This window comes from Pygocentrus nattereri, chromosome 19 (genome assembly GCF_015220715.1).
Source record: "Pygocentrus nattereri isolate fPygNat1 chromosome 19, fPygNat1.pri, whole genome shotgun sequence".
NCBI classification, from domain to species: domain Eukaryota; kingdom Metazoa; phylum Chordata; class Actinopteri; order Characiformes; family Serrasalmidae; genus Pygocentrus; species Pygocentrus nattereri.
Window position 1 is genome coordinate 16818048 of NC_051229.1, and position 13231 is coordinate 16831278.

The 13231-nt window shown below is 39.2% G+C and overlaps 2 protein-coding genes across 5 annotated transcripts in view; both read left to right on the forward strand.

Annotated features, from left to right (window-relative positions):
• Positions 1-3801, forward strand: part of tpm4b (tropomyosin 4b) — a 32541-nt gene extending 28740 nt beyond the window's left edge. For 2 of the 4 annotated variants that reach the window (XM_017697167.2, XM_017697168.2), the window contains one exon: positions 3055-3801. In XM_017697167.2, coding sequence (XP_017552656.1) covers positions 3055-3137 — 83 coding nt within the window. In that variant the 3' untranslated portion in view covers positions 3138-3801. Of the gene's footprint in view, positions 1-778; positions 1510-3054 lie in introns of those variants that run through there. The other 2 variants (XM_017697166.2, XM_037531165.1) reach the window with 1 other exon arrangement.
• Positions 3802-5992: 2191 nt separating this feature from the next.
• rab8a (RAB8A, member RAS oncogene family) lies at positions 5993-12836 on the forward strand. Its single transcript, XM_017697169.2, has 8 exons — positions 5993-6158; positions 7252-7312; positions 7564-7624; positions 7825-7902; positions 8000-8089; positions 9345-9410; positions 9548-9598; positions 9775-12836. The coding sequence occupies exons 1-8, from the start codon at positions 6035-6037 to the stop codon at positions 9865-9867; spliced, it is 624 nt and encodes a 207-aa protein (XP_017552658.1). The 5' UTR covers positions 5993-6034; the 3' UTR covers positions 9868-12836.
• Positions 12837-13231: the final 395 nt, after the last annotated feature.

Below are 13231 nucleotides of genomic sequence, written 5' to 3' on the forward strand. Positions count from 1 at the left end.
AAATGACGTGTCCTACAGTGCTGAGCCTTTGTCTTTACAGAACAGATGTTACAGATGTTAAACTCAGCAAAATACAAATTGTGCAATGAAATTAGCCATATTTGTTCCATGTCAAGGTTGTGTTAATTTGGTTTCATTTAGAAAATCAACAAAGCATGTAAAACAGCCATAAGCAAAACCTTTTTCTACTGTAAGTTAAATAAATTGGTTGTTTCTGGTTCTAATAGAGAAAGTAAAGCAAAAATCTTGCCTGTGTCTCCTGACCAATCAGCTCTTTAGCTGTTGGAATACATATTGGAATATGAAATATGTATTTTAAAAAAAAGTTACAGAAACCCAAACCCTGGTGGGTTTTAGCAAATGAACTAGGTGTGAAAACAGCCTAAGGTGAGAGATTGCTATATTTAAATAATCCCGACCATCCTTAAAATATAAATGTTAGATTGTGAAGTGTATATTTGAAGTTTATCTAATAAATTATAGTATGCAAGAGATATTGTGAGAACCATAAATGGCAATGCTTTTGAAACGCTTCTTCCCATTTGACATTTTCATTGACATTTTCATTGACATTCGTAGAGCAGATGCCTCATTATGTAGTGCTCACCATTTAGCTTTTCTGTTTGCTTTCTCTGGCATGAGATACGTAAGTTTTACTGTCTTTTACATTCTCTCTTCTCTGATCTTACTCTTTCCTTGATTTCCTTCTTTCTCCACTTTTCCTGTACGTTTCCTGCTGATCCTCCTTTCTGCTGGACTCTCTGCCTTTGTCCTCCAGATGAACTGTACGCTCAGAAGGTGAGGTACAAGGCGATTTGCGAGGAGCTGGATAATGCCCTAAATGACATGACCACCATGTAGATCAATCTCCTTCACTATCACGATCTCTTCCGACACCAGCAGCTCATTGTGGAAGATCCAAGTGCCTAAAACCCACCTTACCTATTCGTTCCATTATTAAATATTCATAGTGCACAATACAGGTGCTGCTGAAGCATTACGAAGTGATGACCCAGTTCACGTACTGCTGTGCTGAATAAACACTTTGGCTATTTTCGACACTGTGCCTTTCTTCTCTTTCCTTTTTTTCTGTGCTATTTTCCCTGAAATATGTCAGTGGCCTTTTAGAGTATGGCTTTAATACTAATGTTTTAATAAACATTTTTAAAAGTCTAACAAATAGTGCTCTTTTCTTTTCACTGTCATCTTTCTGGGTTTCTTATCTTCCCTGCCTTTCCTTTACTAACTCCTTTGATTCACAGAACATCTGGGTTTTTGGTCTACATTTTCCATTTTCCAAGTTCTGTTTTATGCTGCTCTATGTGATATTGTGTCTAGAACTATTTTAAATGCCAGCAAATGTCAAAATGTGATTATGAAATAACTGGTTGTAAAGTCTGATTGGCTGAGTCATGTTTGAATTCTCTACAATACTTTATACACACACATCAACTGAGTTAATTATCGTATCGATGTGCCAAGTTATTAAAATCCAAGCTGTGACTGAAACAGTGGAGTTTATTTGTGTTTTAGGGCACTATTACATAGTAGTGAGTGGTATAACCAACAGTTTAGATTGCAGTACAATTAAAATGTCTGTTGGTTTGGGTATTTATCACAGTACGTGTGTAAACCTATTTTTGTAAGTTAACAGTGGCTTATTATTCTGGGATGTCCCTTAACCTTTTTAATAAGAAACAGCAAAAGTAAATCTGAAATATATTTTACCCTTCAAAATAGTAAAAACATGGATGGATGGATGGATGGTTGGACAGACAGACAGACTGACTTATGTGCATCCCATACACTCGCAACTCCCAACTGTCAGACACTGCTGGAATTTGGAAAATATTACATCATCGTTCAACTTCAGTATCTGCTGGTCAACGACTTGTTTTGTGCACAAGGCACTGAGTAGTATCGTCTGATGCAGCTGACCACAGCAAGCTGTTTCTCAGGAGGTGTGAGAGCAAGCACAGTGTTAGAAATTCTGCAGGAAGAGTCAGGAGACTGGAGTTTATTTCCACATACAGACTTCCAGTCTGGTCAGTACTCCAGTCTAGTCTGGTCCAGTCTGATCAGCAGTCCAGTCTGACAAGAATATTTTGGAAGGACCTTGTATACATTGAAAACTAAGGGTGAAGGAGCTGGAAAAGGTGTTTGAGGAGGGATAAGAAGGGGTTGTAGAAGGAGAATATGAATAGAGATGTAGGGGTAGAGATAAGGGTGGGGGGCTATTTGTTAAGGTCATGAGTCAAAGGGTCATTTCAATACAAACAAACAAGTGATCGGGCAAGGTTAGAGTGTGACCAGTTTCACCTTTTGCTTATACTCTACAACGAACATGGTTTAGACCTTAAGAAAATAACATGAGGGAAAACAACATACAGTATACTGAGAATGTCTTCTCTCAACAGCAGTCGCTCTGGTGTCAATGTTAAGCTAAGGCTAACGCCAAAAGATCAGCCATTCCTTTATGTTGGCTCCCTTGAAAACAATGTCACCTACTGCTTGTGATGAAGACTTTGTCTGGCTAACACTGGCATCGTTTGCACTGTTTGGACATTGAGTTATCTGCACATAATTATCGCATAATGGTTGTGATGGAACTCCTAACTGAGGAAGAATTTTAGCTGCTATACCAGATGAACTTGTATTTTGCCCACTATGACAATTACATATGTACATATTATCATTTTTCTCTTAGTGTCCAAATCATCACAACTTTCTAGTGAACACCGTAGGTCACTATGGTAGATCAGCTGAATACCCCAAAGTGCATTGTGAATGAGCATTAACACAACAGCCACCCCACTGTTGAGCTGTATTATTTGGTGGAGGAATCTGTTTGTAGATTATTATTAATAATAACAAATTATTCCATTTCAACATTGATCATTTGGTCACTGTTTTATAAAGTGTCTTTGCTTTGTGTCATCCCAAACAGCGTTCCTTAGCTGTGGTAAAATCATTCTGTGCCAATGCATAAATGTTGTAAAATATGAAACTCTGAATAAGTCAAGCTTCTTAAACACTGTGACTGTTTTATTGTAGAAAGTCTAGCCAACGCAAAGCAGGAGAACCTGAATCTGCACCAAGTCCTGGACCAAACCCTGCAGGAACTCAACAGCTTGTGAACGTCAGCGTGAGGAGACGTCTCAAAAGCAGTCAACATTCCACGCTTCCAATCAAGCATTCCAGCTGCGTGTGTGTGAGAACGTGTGCGCGTATGGTTTGGGTGTGTGTAGTTTAATTGTATTGTCAGTGTCATGTCTTCTATTCTCGTCCCACAGCCTCCCACACAATTTGTCTCACTAATGGAGCATTACATTGCGAAATTACTTTTATTATGTATAATTATTGCATTCCAGGTTGTGACTATATTGAATGATTTGAAAAGCGTTTAATGATGTCACCACCCACATTCTTTTATTTGTCCATTCCAAGTTTTTCTTTTTTTCTTTTTTTTTTTTTTTTTAATTTATTTCTGCCAGGAGATGTCTGGAATGATATGATGAACATACACTACATACATCATTACTGGGAATCATGTCAAACAAGCAAAGGATAATGAACACTAAAACAATATAAAATACACATTTACATTAAAATTTCAGGTTTACAGATAAGGGCATTTCTTTCTTGCGTTAAAAGGAAGTTACTCGCAATACTAAAACTTTCACATCTGACAGTCCTCAACCTTTATTTTGTATCCCCAGCACATACATAAAAGTGCTTTTTGAATTGGTTGCTGATTTGTACTTTTTTAAAAGCATAATAAATTTACATATTTGCACAAAAGTGTGTCTCTTTTTACTGCTTGTGATGTTACATGTTTGCATATATTCTAAGATATAACTTTTTTTGTGTAATATTTTGATGTATACACACGTGTACTCCGATTAGGCATAACATTATTGACCACCTCCTTGTTTCTGCGCTCATTGTCCATTTTATCAGCTCCACCTACTATATAGGTGCACTTTGTAGTTCTACAATTACAGACTGTAGTCCGTCTGTTTCTCTGATACTTTGTTAGCCCCCTTTTACCCTGTTCTTCACTTGTCAGGACGCCCACGGACCCTTGCAGAGCAGGTACTATTTGGGTGGTGGCTCGTTCTCAGCACTGCAGTGTACTGGTCTGAGTGGTTCAGAGCGGTGCTGCTGGAGATTTTAAACACTGTGTCTACTCACTGTCCACTATTAGACACTCCTGCGTTCTCAGTCCATCTTGTAGACGTAGTCAGTGATGATAGCTCATCTGCTGCTGCACGGTTTGTGTTGGCCATCCTCTAGTCCTTCATTAGTGGTCACAGGACACTGGATATTTTTAGTTGGTGGACTATTCTGAGTCCAACAGTGACACTGAGGTGTTTAAAACCTCCAGCAGCACTGCTGTGTCTGATCCACTCAGACCAGCACAACACACACTAACACACCATCACCACATCAGTGTTACTGCAGTGCTGAGAATGAGCCACCACCCAAATAGTTCTTGCACTGTGAGGGTCCATGGGGGTCCTGACCACTGAAGAGCAGGGTAAAAGGGGGCTAACAAAGTATCAGAGAAACAGACGGACTACAGTCTGTAACTGTAGAACTATAAAGTGCTCCTATATAGTAAGTGGAGCTGATAAAATGGACAATGAGTGTAGAAACAAGGAGGTGCTCATAATGTTACGGCTGATCGGGGTGTATCTAAGGAGAGGCATATCTTAGTGGCTGGCTGAAGCAGTTCTTTCCTATGCCATTTTCTTTCTTTCTTAGTTTAGATAAACAATAGCTGTAGGTTTTGATGCTGGTTATTGTAATCAGTTTTGTGTACGTGGTCCTGTATTTAGCCCCTTTATAGGAGAAAATACTCAAACCCGTAAAAAATCGTAAAAAAAGACCTTTTGCTGGTCCTCACAAGAAAACATGCCATGTAAATAGCATAAATGCATTTTTTTTAAAGAAAATTCCACTAACTTTTTAGATGTAAACCATGTTGAGAGTGGTTTGACATGAAATGGTTACAGTGGTGAGGATGGGAATGCTGAGTCTACATGTAGTGCTGGACAAAATGTCAATATTAATAGTTACTGTGCTTCACAATAGTTTCTTCACAATAGGCCTCACTTAGCAGATCGTGGATATTGTCCGTGTTTCTAGAACACTAAACAACTGCATGTTTCATAACAAAAAGCCTAACTAGTAACGTCGACTGGATGTAGTGCCTTTCATTATATGACATGCTGAAGAAAATGCATTTTTGCTCATAATTTTGAGTAGTATTGTTTAAATGTAGCACCACTGCTTCTTTTTTGTCCCTCACAACTTACCAGATATAGTAGTATTAAAGGGCAATTCCACTGATGTGTCAGAATACAGGCAGAAAAGTCAGTGTTTACAACATGAACAGTCATTGAGTCATTTGATTTGAAATCATTCATTTGTAGAGAAACATACCAACACAGATTTCCTTTACAGTGGCGGTGATAGGAACCAGAGGTCGCAGTGTCTATTTACTATCCAAACCCCCAGTGAGCCTCCACCACGAACGGATCAGGATACATCAGGCAGTGTATTCATAATCATTTGAAGTAATGACTGTTCAAATGATGACAAGGTAAGTTTCTCTAGAACGGAGTACTTCTTTCTGCATGACTGCGTTTACATCTTAACAATTTAAACATGCAGAAAAACTGGAAAATCGATGGAGTTTCCCTTCACATTCTGCAGGCGTCTGGTTCTCATCACCTCCACTGTAAACCATTCTGACCCGGTAAATTTCTCTAGAATAGATATTTCACACCAAACCACTCTGAACTACTGTTTTTACATGTTAACTCTTTAATTATGCTGACATTTTAAACCCCGAATCTTTATTGTATGTGTAGCTCTATTCTACACTAGTCCAATGGGTCCTCAGAAGGATAGTAATACGGAGGCGCGTGTGTCTGAGGGGGCTGGGAGGGTGCGGGTGTGCGCTCATTAGCTACCGCCGTGTCTACGCGGCGCTCACTTACCGGGCGGGATTTCCGCAATATCAAGTATGGCGAAGACTTACGATTATTTGTTTAAACTACTGTTAATCGGGGACTCGGGAGTTGGGAAGACCTGCGTGTTATTCAGATTCTCAGAGGACGCCTTTAACTCAACGTTTATCTCCACAATAGGTACAGTTGCTCTTCGCTTCGTGCTCATAAAGTCCAATGACAGGCTGACGTGATCCGTGTTAGCAGGGCGCTAGCTCAACCAGCTAGCTAGCTGTGGACTTTCTTTCGGTTCGCCGGCAACGTCAGCTCGGTTTAGTTTGTCCGCTGAGCCAGAATTTTATAGGAATCCCTACATTATTTAACCTTGACGTGGTGTCAGTTCTCTGGTGGCTATTTGTTTCTTTCAGTGAACGGGCTTCTTGCCATAACTCAGGCAGACACAATGGGTATCGGTGTACATTAGCCTAGCCAGGTAGCTAGCATTAAGCTAGCTGGCTTGCAAGTTATTACCACCCTTCTGTAATGACGGATCATGTTTCTACTTAAATTGTCCATGTATTCATTTTCGAATGGCTTAGACTGTTTAAGTGCGCCACCGAAACCCAAACTAAAGCAGTGAGCTTGTATGTTTACTACATTGGTTCGCAGTGTAATATTATCTAGTTAGCACTGTTGGCTATGTGCAACCATTATTTCTCTAGCTAGCCAAGCTAACGAGCCAGCTAAGTGGGTAGTGAGTAAGCAGTATGGATAAGTAGTTGGACATTTTGATAGCAAACTTCCTAAGCTGTTCGCATAAAACTGTGTTGTTGTGCATATTTGTAATTTAACCAGCCAGCTAGTGAACCGTTTTAGCCATGTGTTGCTGTTACCGGTGTCTTGGTAGATGTAGATGTACCAAGACTAAACGTAGACACAGAAGCAGCTAAGATAACTTAACTATCTGTTATTGTGCAGCTTCTGAAGTTTATCCGTTGCAGCTCTGACCCTAATGAGGTTATGAGCCACGACCCCACATGATGATTTGTATTTATGAGACATTCAGATCTTTTTCCGAGCCAGTACTGCTTTGTTTTGTAGGAAGCCTCTGTAAATGCCTAATACAGGCGACGTAACGTTAATGATCAGCATTAGAGGAAGTGAATGTCAGCCTAATGCTTACGTTGACCATTTTCTACCCTGTTTTACATTTCTGGGAGTTGAAGATGTCGAAGCAGTTTACAAACTAAATATTTGCACTTTAGTCCTGTCTGACGTGCTTACTTTCTTGCAGGTATTGATTTCAAGATTAGGACAATAGAGTTAGATGGAAAGAAGATCAAGTTACAGATATGGTATGTTTCTGAACGTCTCTCATCCTCAAAGGCCTTTCTGTCTTACATGGTCTTGTCAAGTGGTATTTGTGGAACAGTGTTTAACCCCAGATCCGCTGTAAAAGTAGCTGTGTGTGTGAATTATTAACTTAATTGCATAATTGTAAGTTCCAACATGGAATGTTTTCGGATCTTTTTTCTATAATGAAAATGACGTGATCCATGTCTACGCCGAAGTGTAGTTCTAGCACAGTTTTTGATGTGTTTTGTAGGGACACAGCTGGACAGGAGCGGTTCCGAACAATCACAACGGCATATTACAGAGGTGCAATGGTAAGTAAGCAAATGGGAAAGGAATCCTTACCACAGTTCATATATTGCAACATTTATAATTTCAAAATAATGTCTGGGCATGCTGTTCTAATCTTCTTAAAGTCATCGCAATGTGTTGTGTTCTTTGCTCTTAATCATTTGGCTGCTTCAGAACTGTTTATACTGTTTCTGAGCTGATTTCTCTTTTGCTCCGACATCAGGGTATTATGCTGGTGTATGACATCACAAATGAGAAGTCCTTTGACAACATCAAGAACTGGATCAGAAACATCGAAGAGGTGGGTTTTTAATTAGGCATTTTAATTGTGTTCATATGGATGTTGTTTACACCAAACTGTGAAAGAAAAGTGTAATGATAAATTTCGTCTTACCCAGCATGCATCAGCAGACGTGGAGAAGATGATTCTGGGGAACAAGTGTGACATCAATGACAAACGACAAGTGTCCAGAGAGCGAGGAGAGAAGGTGAGGGAGCTGGTTTGTCTTAAACATCCAAACAGGATTCCCCTGTTTTATTCATGTTTTTCTACAGAATATTGTTTCTTATAGTGTTCAGATCACCCTTGCTAATAATTTAAAATCTTTTGTCAGTTTATTTAGTTACTTGGATTTGTTTAGTGCAAAGAAGTTTGGTTAACAGAAATAATAACATGACATACAAATAAGAAATTAAACACAATGCGTTCTTACAGTGCAATAGCTCTTTATATTTGGCTATACCTATCACTAGGTTCTTTTCCACTTGATGGTTTCTGTGTCCAGTTTCTGGACTAGGAATTACTCTCACTCCAGATTCAGATTTGAATCTTTCTCCTTGTCAGCGATATGGATGTGTATTCGGTGTCCTTGAGCAAGACCCCTAACCCCTAATTGCTCCCCGGGAGCCATGGATAGGGCCGTCCACCGCTCCGGGCAAGTGTGCTCACTGCCCCCTAGTATGTGTGTATTCACTAGTCTGTATGTGGTGTTTCACTTCACGGATGGGTTAAATGCGGAGGTGGAATTTCCCCGTTTGTGGGATTAAAAAAAGTATCACTTAACTTATTCTGACTAATTTTGATGTTTGGGTATACGGAAGAGTTCTGTGTTGGTCTGTGATATAATATTATGAATATCTGAATAGTGATTAGTTTTCAAGTACTGGCACAATGACACATTCAACAGTTAGCTATGCACTTCAGTGCCCATGCACATCAATAGTTAGCAGAGCATAAATCAGTAACAAATGTATCTGTGCTGTGGTGCATGATAACTAAGTTATAACACCGCAGCCAGCTCCGCTCCACTGTTAGCAGTCTTGTTAACAGCATTGTATAACATTTAGCAGTTGCTGTTAAATTGATGGCCATTACTTTTATTCATTAATGGACTGAAAGGTTTCTATTGTGTTCGAAATGTATTTATTTGGCCACCGTGTGCACAAACAGGTTTTGGTTTTGTTTTGTTTTTTGGTGGACTGTTTCTGTTCTTGAAATAACAGCAGATAAGGTGCCACACATGTGAAGTAAATGTAGTGCCAATCAGCCACTGCACATTAAGCCGTCCCATCGTAACATACTGCAGCACAGATAGCTGACCATACCCAAACCACATCCAGGTGGAAATACAACTGTGGAATGGTTACTCTCTTTGCTCAGAGCTGCCCTACAGTAGAAAAGAAACTTTTCTGATATCAGTTATGAATGGTTAATGTGTATATCTGTGAATCTTATCTCTTCAGTTGGCGTTAGAGTATGGCATCAAATTCATGGAGACAAGTGCGAAGGCCAACATCAATGTGGAGAACGTGAGTGACCTATACTTAGCTTTTACATTGAAACTAGTATGAGGCCACAGTGCATGCAGTAAATCGGGGAGAACTGTTAATTTGTCATAAATCTGTAATAATGTCCCAATGTGACGTGTGTTTTGCTGCAATTTTAGGCATTCTTAACACTTGCCAGAGATATCAAAGCAAAGATGGACACAAAATTGGTAAGCCTGTTTTCCTCACTAAATCATTGTGTAAGCAAGAAAAGACAGAAATCCCATGGCTGGTTTTAAATGAACTTTTATTAAATTACAGTGATGGTAGTTACCCATATTCAGCTAATTCAGAACCAAATGTAAGGGCGTTTTTAAAACTCTTTGTTATTTGTCTTTTCCCAAAGGAGGGTAACAATCCCCAGGGCAGCAATCATGGGGTGAAGATCACAACCGAGCAACAGAAAAAGAGCAGCTTCTTCCGCTGTGTTCTACTGTGAAGACCATGGCCTTACTGTCCACCATCCTGGGGCTGGACTTAACTGGACTGTGCTCTCATTTTTAGCACTTTCATTCTCTCTCTCTCTCTCTCTCTCTCTATCTCTATCTCTATCTCTATCTCTATCTCTATCTCTCTCTCTCTCTCTCTCTCTATCTCTATCTCTATCTCTATCTCTATCTCTATCTCTATCTCTCTCTCTGTCTCTCTATCTATCTTCCTCCAGCCCTAAAATTGTTGGAGTACTCAGCTCTTCTCATCTGCTTCTTCCACTGCTGGCGATGCAGTTTCTTCCCACGTAAGACCATTTTCCTGATGAGGCCATATTGAGCTTGCGCTGCTTTCTTCCTCAAGTTTGAAGAGCTAAGTGGTGAAACCTTTGATTCACACTCTGAGGCAAAACACCTGCCAGTTTTGTCTCAAAAGTCCCTCTTGAGCGCACAGCTGCCAGAACCCACTCTCTTACTGCAACACCGAAGTGGTAGAGGTCTTCCTTCTGGATTCTGACATGTTGAGCCAACTTGGAAAGTTGTTCAGGATATTTCTTTACCATTCCATTATATTCTGCCCTCGTGCTTTCTTCGACAATCACTTGACCTCACTCTGCATATAGGAGTCTTATAATTTTGCATCTTAAAAGCATAACTGAGTTGTTTCTCTATTTTAATTTTGATTTGCTTGTTACATTTTGTCCTCCACATTTTTTTTTTTGTTTGTTTTTTTTTTAAACCTCCTATTCTATTGACTAGACTGGTTCCTTTCCCATTTGGCGTTCTATCATTTACATGTTTACTTACTAATGCAGTAGAGCCAGTTGTGCTGACATAAACTATGCTGTTTTGATTATATCCTGATTAAAATTTGGTAATTTTTCTGATTTAGCTTTCATTGAGCTATATCCACTGCCTCTATCTAACTAACCTCTTGAATTGGTGAGTTTTGTGCACCATCTTAAAGTGTCTCTAGACAGAAATGACAGTCCATCTTCAAACAAGCCTCAGTAAAACTAAGTGGATATTATTCCTTCCTAAAGTTAAAACTGTAGTTTTTGTTGTGATGAGATTTAAAGAATATTACCAAATCTTGCTTCTGGGAATTGTACTGCAAAGCCTACATGAATTAATACCTATATACATATCCATAGAAGTCATTTAAAAAAATACATTTGAATCAAAAGTCTTACAAAATAATTGATCCATTTAACTTTTGTGTTATGATTTAAGTTCGACCAGTTGGTAGCTGTATATTTTGTAGCACAGGCGTGTTTATCATGGTGACCTGGAGTTCTGCAAAATAGTCAGTTTACCTTTTACTTATTTTTAATCAAACATCCGCACCAACATACTTTTTTGCGCCATGGAAGTTTCAGAAGTCTGTGTTTTGAAATCATATGTTGGCTTCCACAATGCATCTGAATTGCACCCCCTCCCCATATGTGATATCCACATATATTCTCAGTCACTCCCTGCGTCAAACCATAGATGGCACCATGTGCCCTGCAAGACTTCTTAATGTTGTGCGCTAATACCTGCTGTGTGTAAATTAGCTTCATGTGACTGGGCTAATCTGACCAGAGAACAGCTGACCCACTTCACTTTCCTCTAAATAGCCACAAAAGAATTGTCATCCTGTTTTTGAGAGATGATAATGCAATGCACATGAAATCTGTTTCACCAGTTGGCTTTTTCTTAAGCTTTACTGATTCTAAGTGTATATATTAATTGCACCTAGCAGCTTTAGCAATAGGCCAGGAAAACCCTTCCTTACCAGCGTTAAATGGCACTCGTACCTTGTGAAGGAACAATTGCTCATTGATTAGGAGCTTGAAAATAGAAGAACATTGTTTTTCCATTCATTTCAGAGAAGTAGAGCATTTTTTCTTCCTCTGCGTTGTGGCGAACTCTAAAGAGGCCTTGTTTTTGTTTTTTTGTTTTTTTAATAGCGATGAAAGCTTAGTCTAATGAAAGCTAGTATAAATGAGTATACCACACAGTCGTATTAAGTTTTAATGCACCTTTTTTTTTCATTTTCTCCCAAAGAGTTGACATCACACCAGCTCAGACTTGTGCCCACTCTGAGTTAGGATAGTCCATCCCAGCCCAAATCCATGGCTCTCTGCCACTCCCTTTTTTCCATATTTACCCAAATGTCTTGCCATTTGTCTTAATTGCTAATACTTGATCATTCATTTTGGATCTATGCATCATGAAGGTAACATATTTGACCTCCTATATTTTTTTCTCTCTCTCTTTGAGACTGCAGTAGTTTTTCTCTTATCCCCCCCCCTTAGTCTCTGTAGACTCTGCCTGCTGTAGCTGCCCTTCTCTCTTTTTTGTGCAATTTAATGGCTCGCTTTGATAAGAGCCTTGTATATACTGTAATGAGTCCGAAAAAAGCAATGTCACTGTTCAATGTCTTTTATTATGGTGGACCTATAATGCAGCAGTTGATCTGGCCTTGATGTGACATGAATAACAGTGATGGTTCGACTCATTGTTGCTTTCCAGTTTCTGTCGGTCAAGTGCACTCTGTGTGCGATTACTAGAAACCGGAAAACAATGAAGAAGAGTAACATTAGTAGTCATAGTGCTTCCTGAAGTCTCATCAGTTTTACAAGCCGCATCAAGTCGCGTAGCGTTGACTCAAGCAGTAATAACGTCTGGCTGTCAAATCTCTGGAGATTTAGTTTTTCTTGTATCTTCCTCTTTTTAAATCGCTCTGTGACTCATATTGTTTCCATTTCTTTTATATGACCGTTTTCATTTAATTGTAGAATGTGAGGTGAGCGGGGAGCGGGGAACATTGTTACATTTTGGAAAAACAAAAATACAAAAAAAGCAATTGTAAATAACATTCTACAAAAGAGATCTACTTAAATTGTACTGTACTTTCTAAAAATCATATTGAAAAATTTGTCTACAGTTTTGTAGATATCAGTACTTTTGATTTATTAAAATAAGATTGTTTTAACAGATTGTCTGCATGTTCATTTTAACCTGTGTTGCATCATATTGGGAAATGTCCTGTGATATATTAATGGGCCTGTCTCACAAAGCAGGATTTATTGCTAGGCCAGCCTACTTTAAGCTTAGCTCAATCTAACCCTGGATTTTCGGTGTCAGGAATGTTGATCATCTTTTACTCGGCCGCACCACCATAATGGCTTATGCTGCACACCTGACCTGCTCGAGGGCAGGTTAAGTTGAATATGAGGGACGAGTTTCTGAGCATGAACAGCCCTCTGGTGGAGAGGGACCCTTAATGGTATTTAATACTATAAGAAGCAGCACTATGGTGGTGGCGACTTTACTTTTTTATGGGTATAAATACTTTCTACATATTTATGTACATTTTCCTGCTTCCAT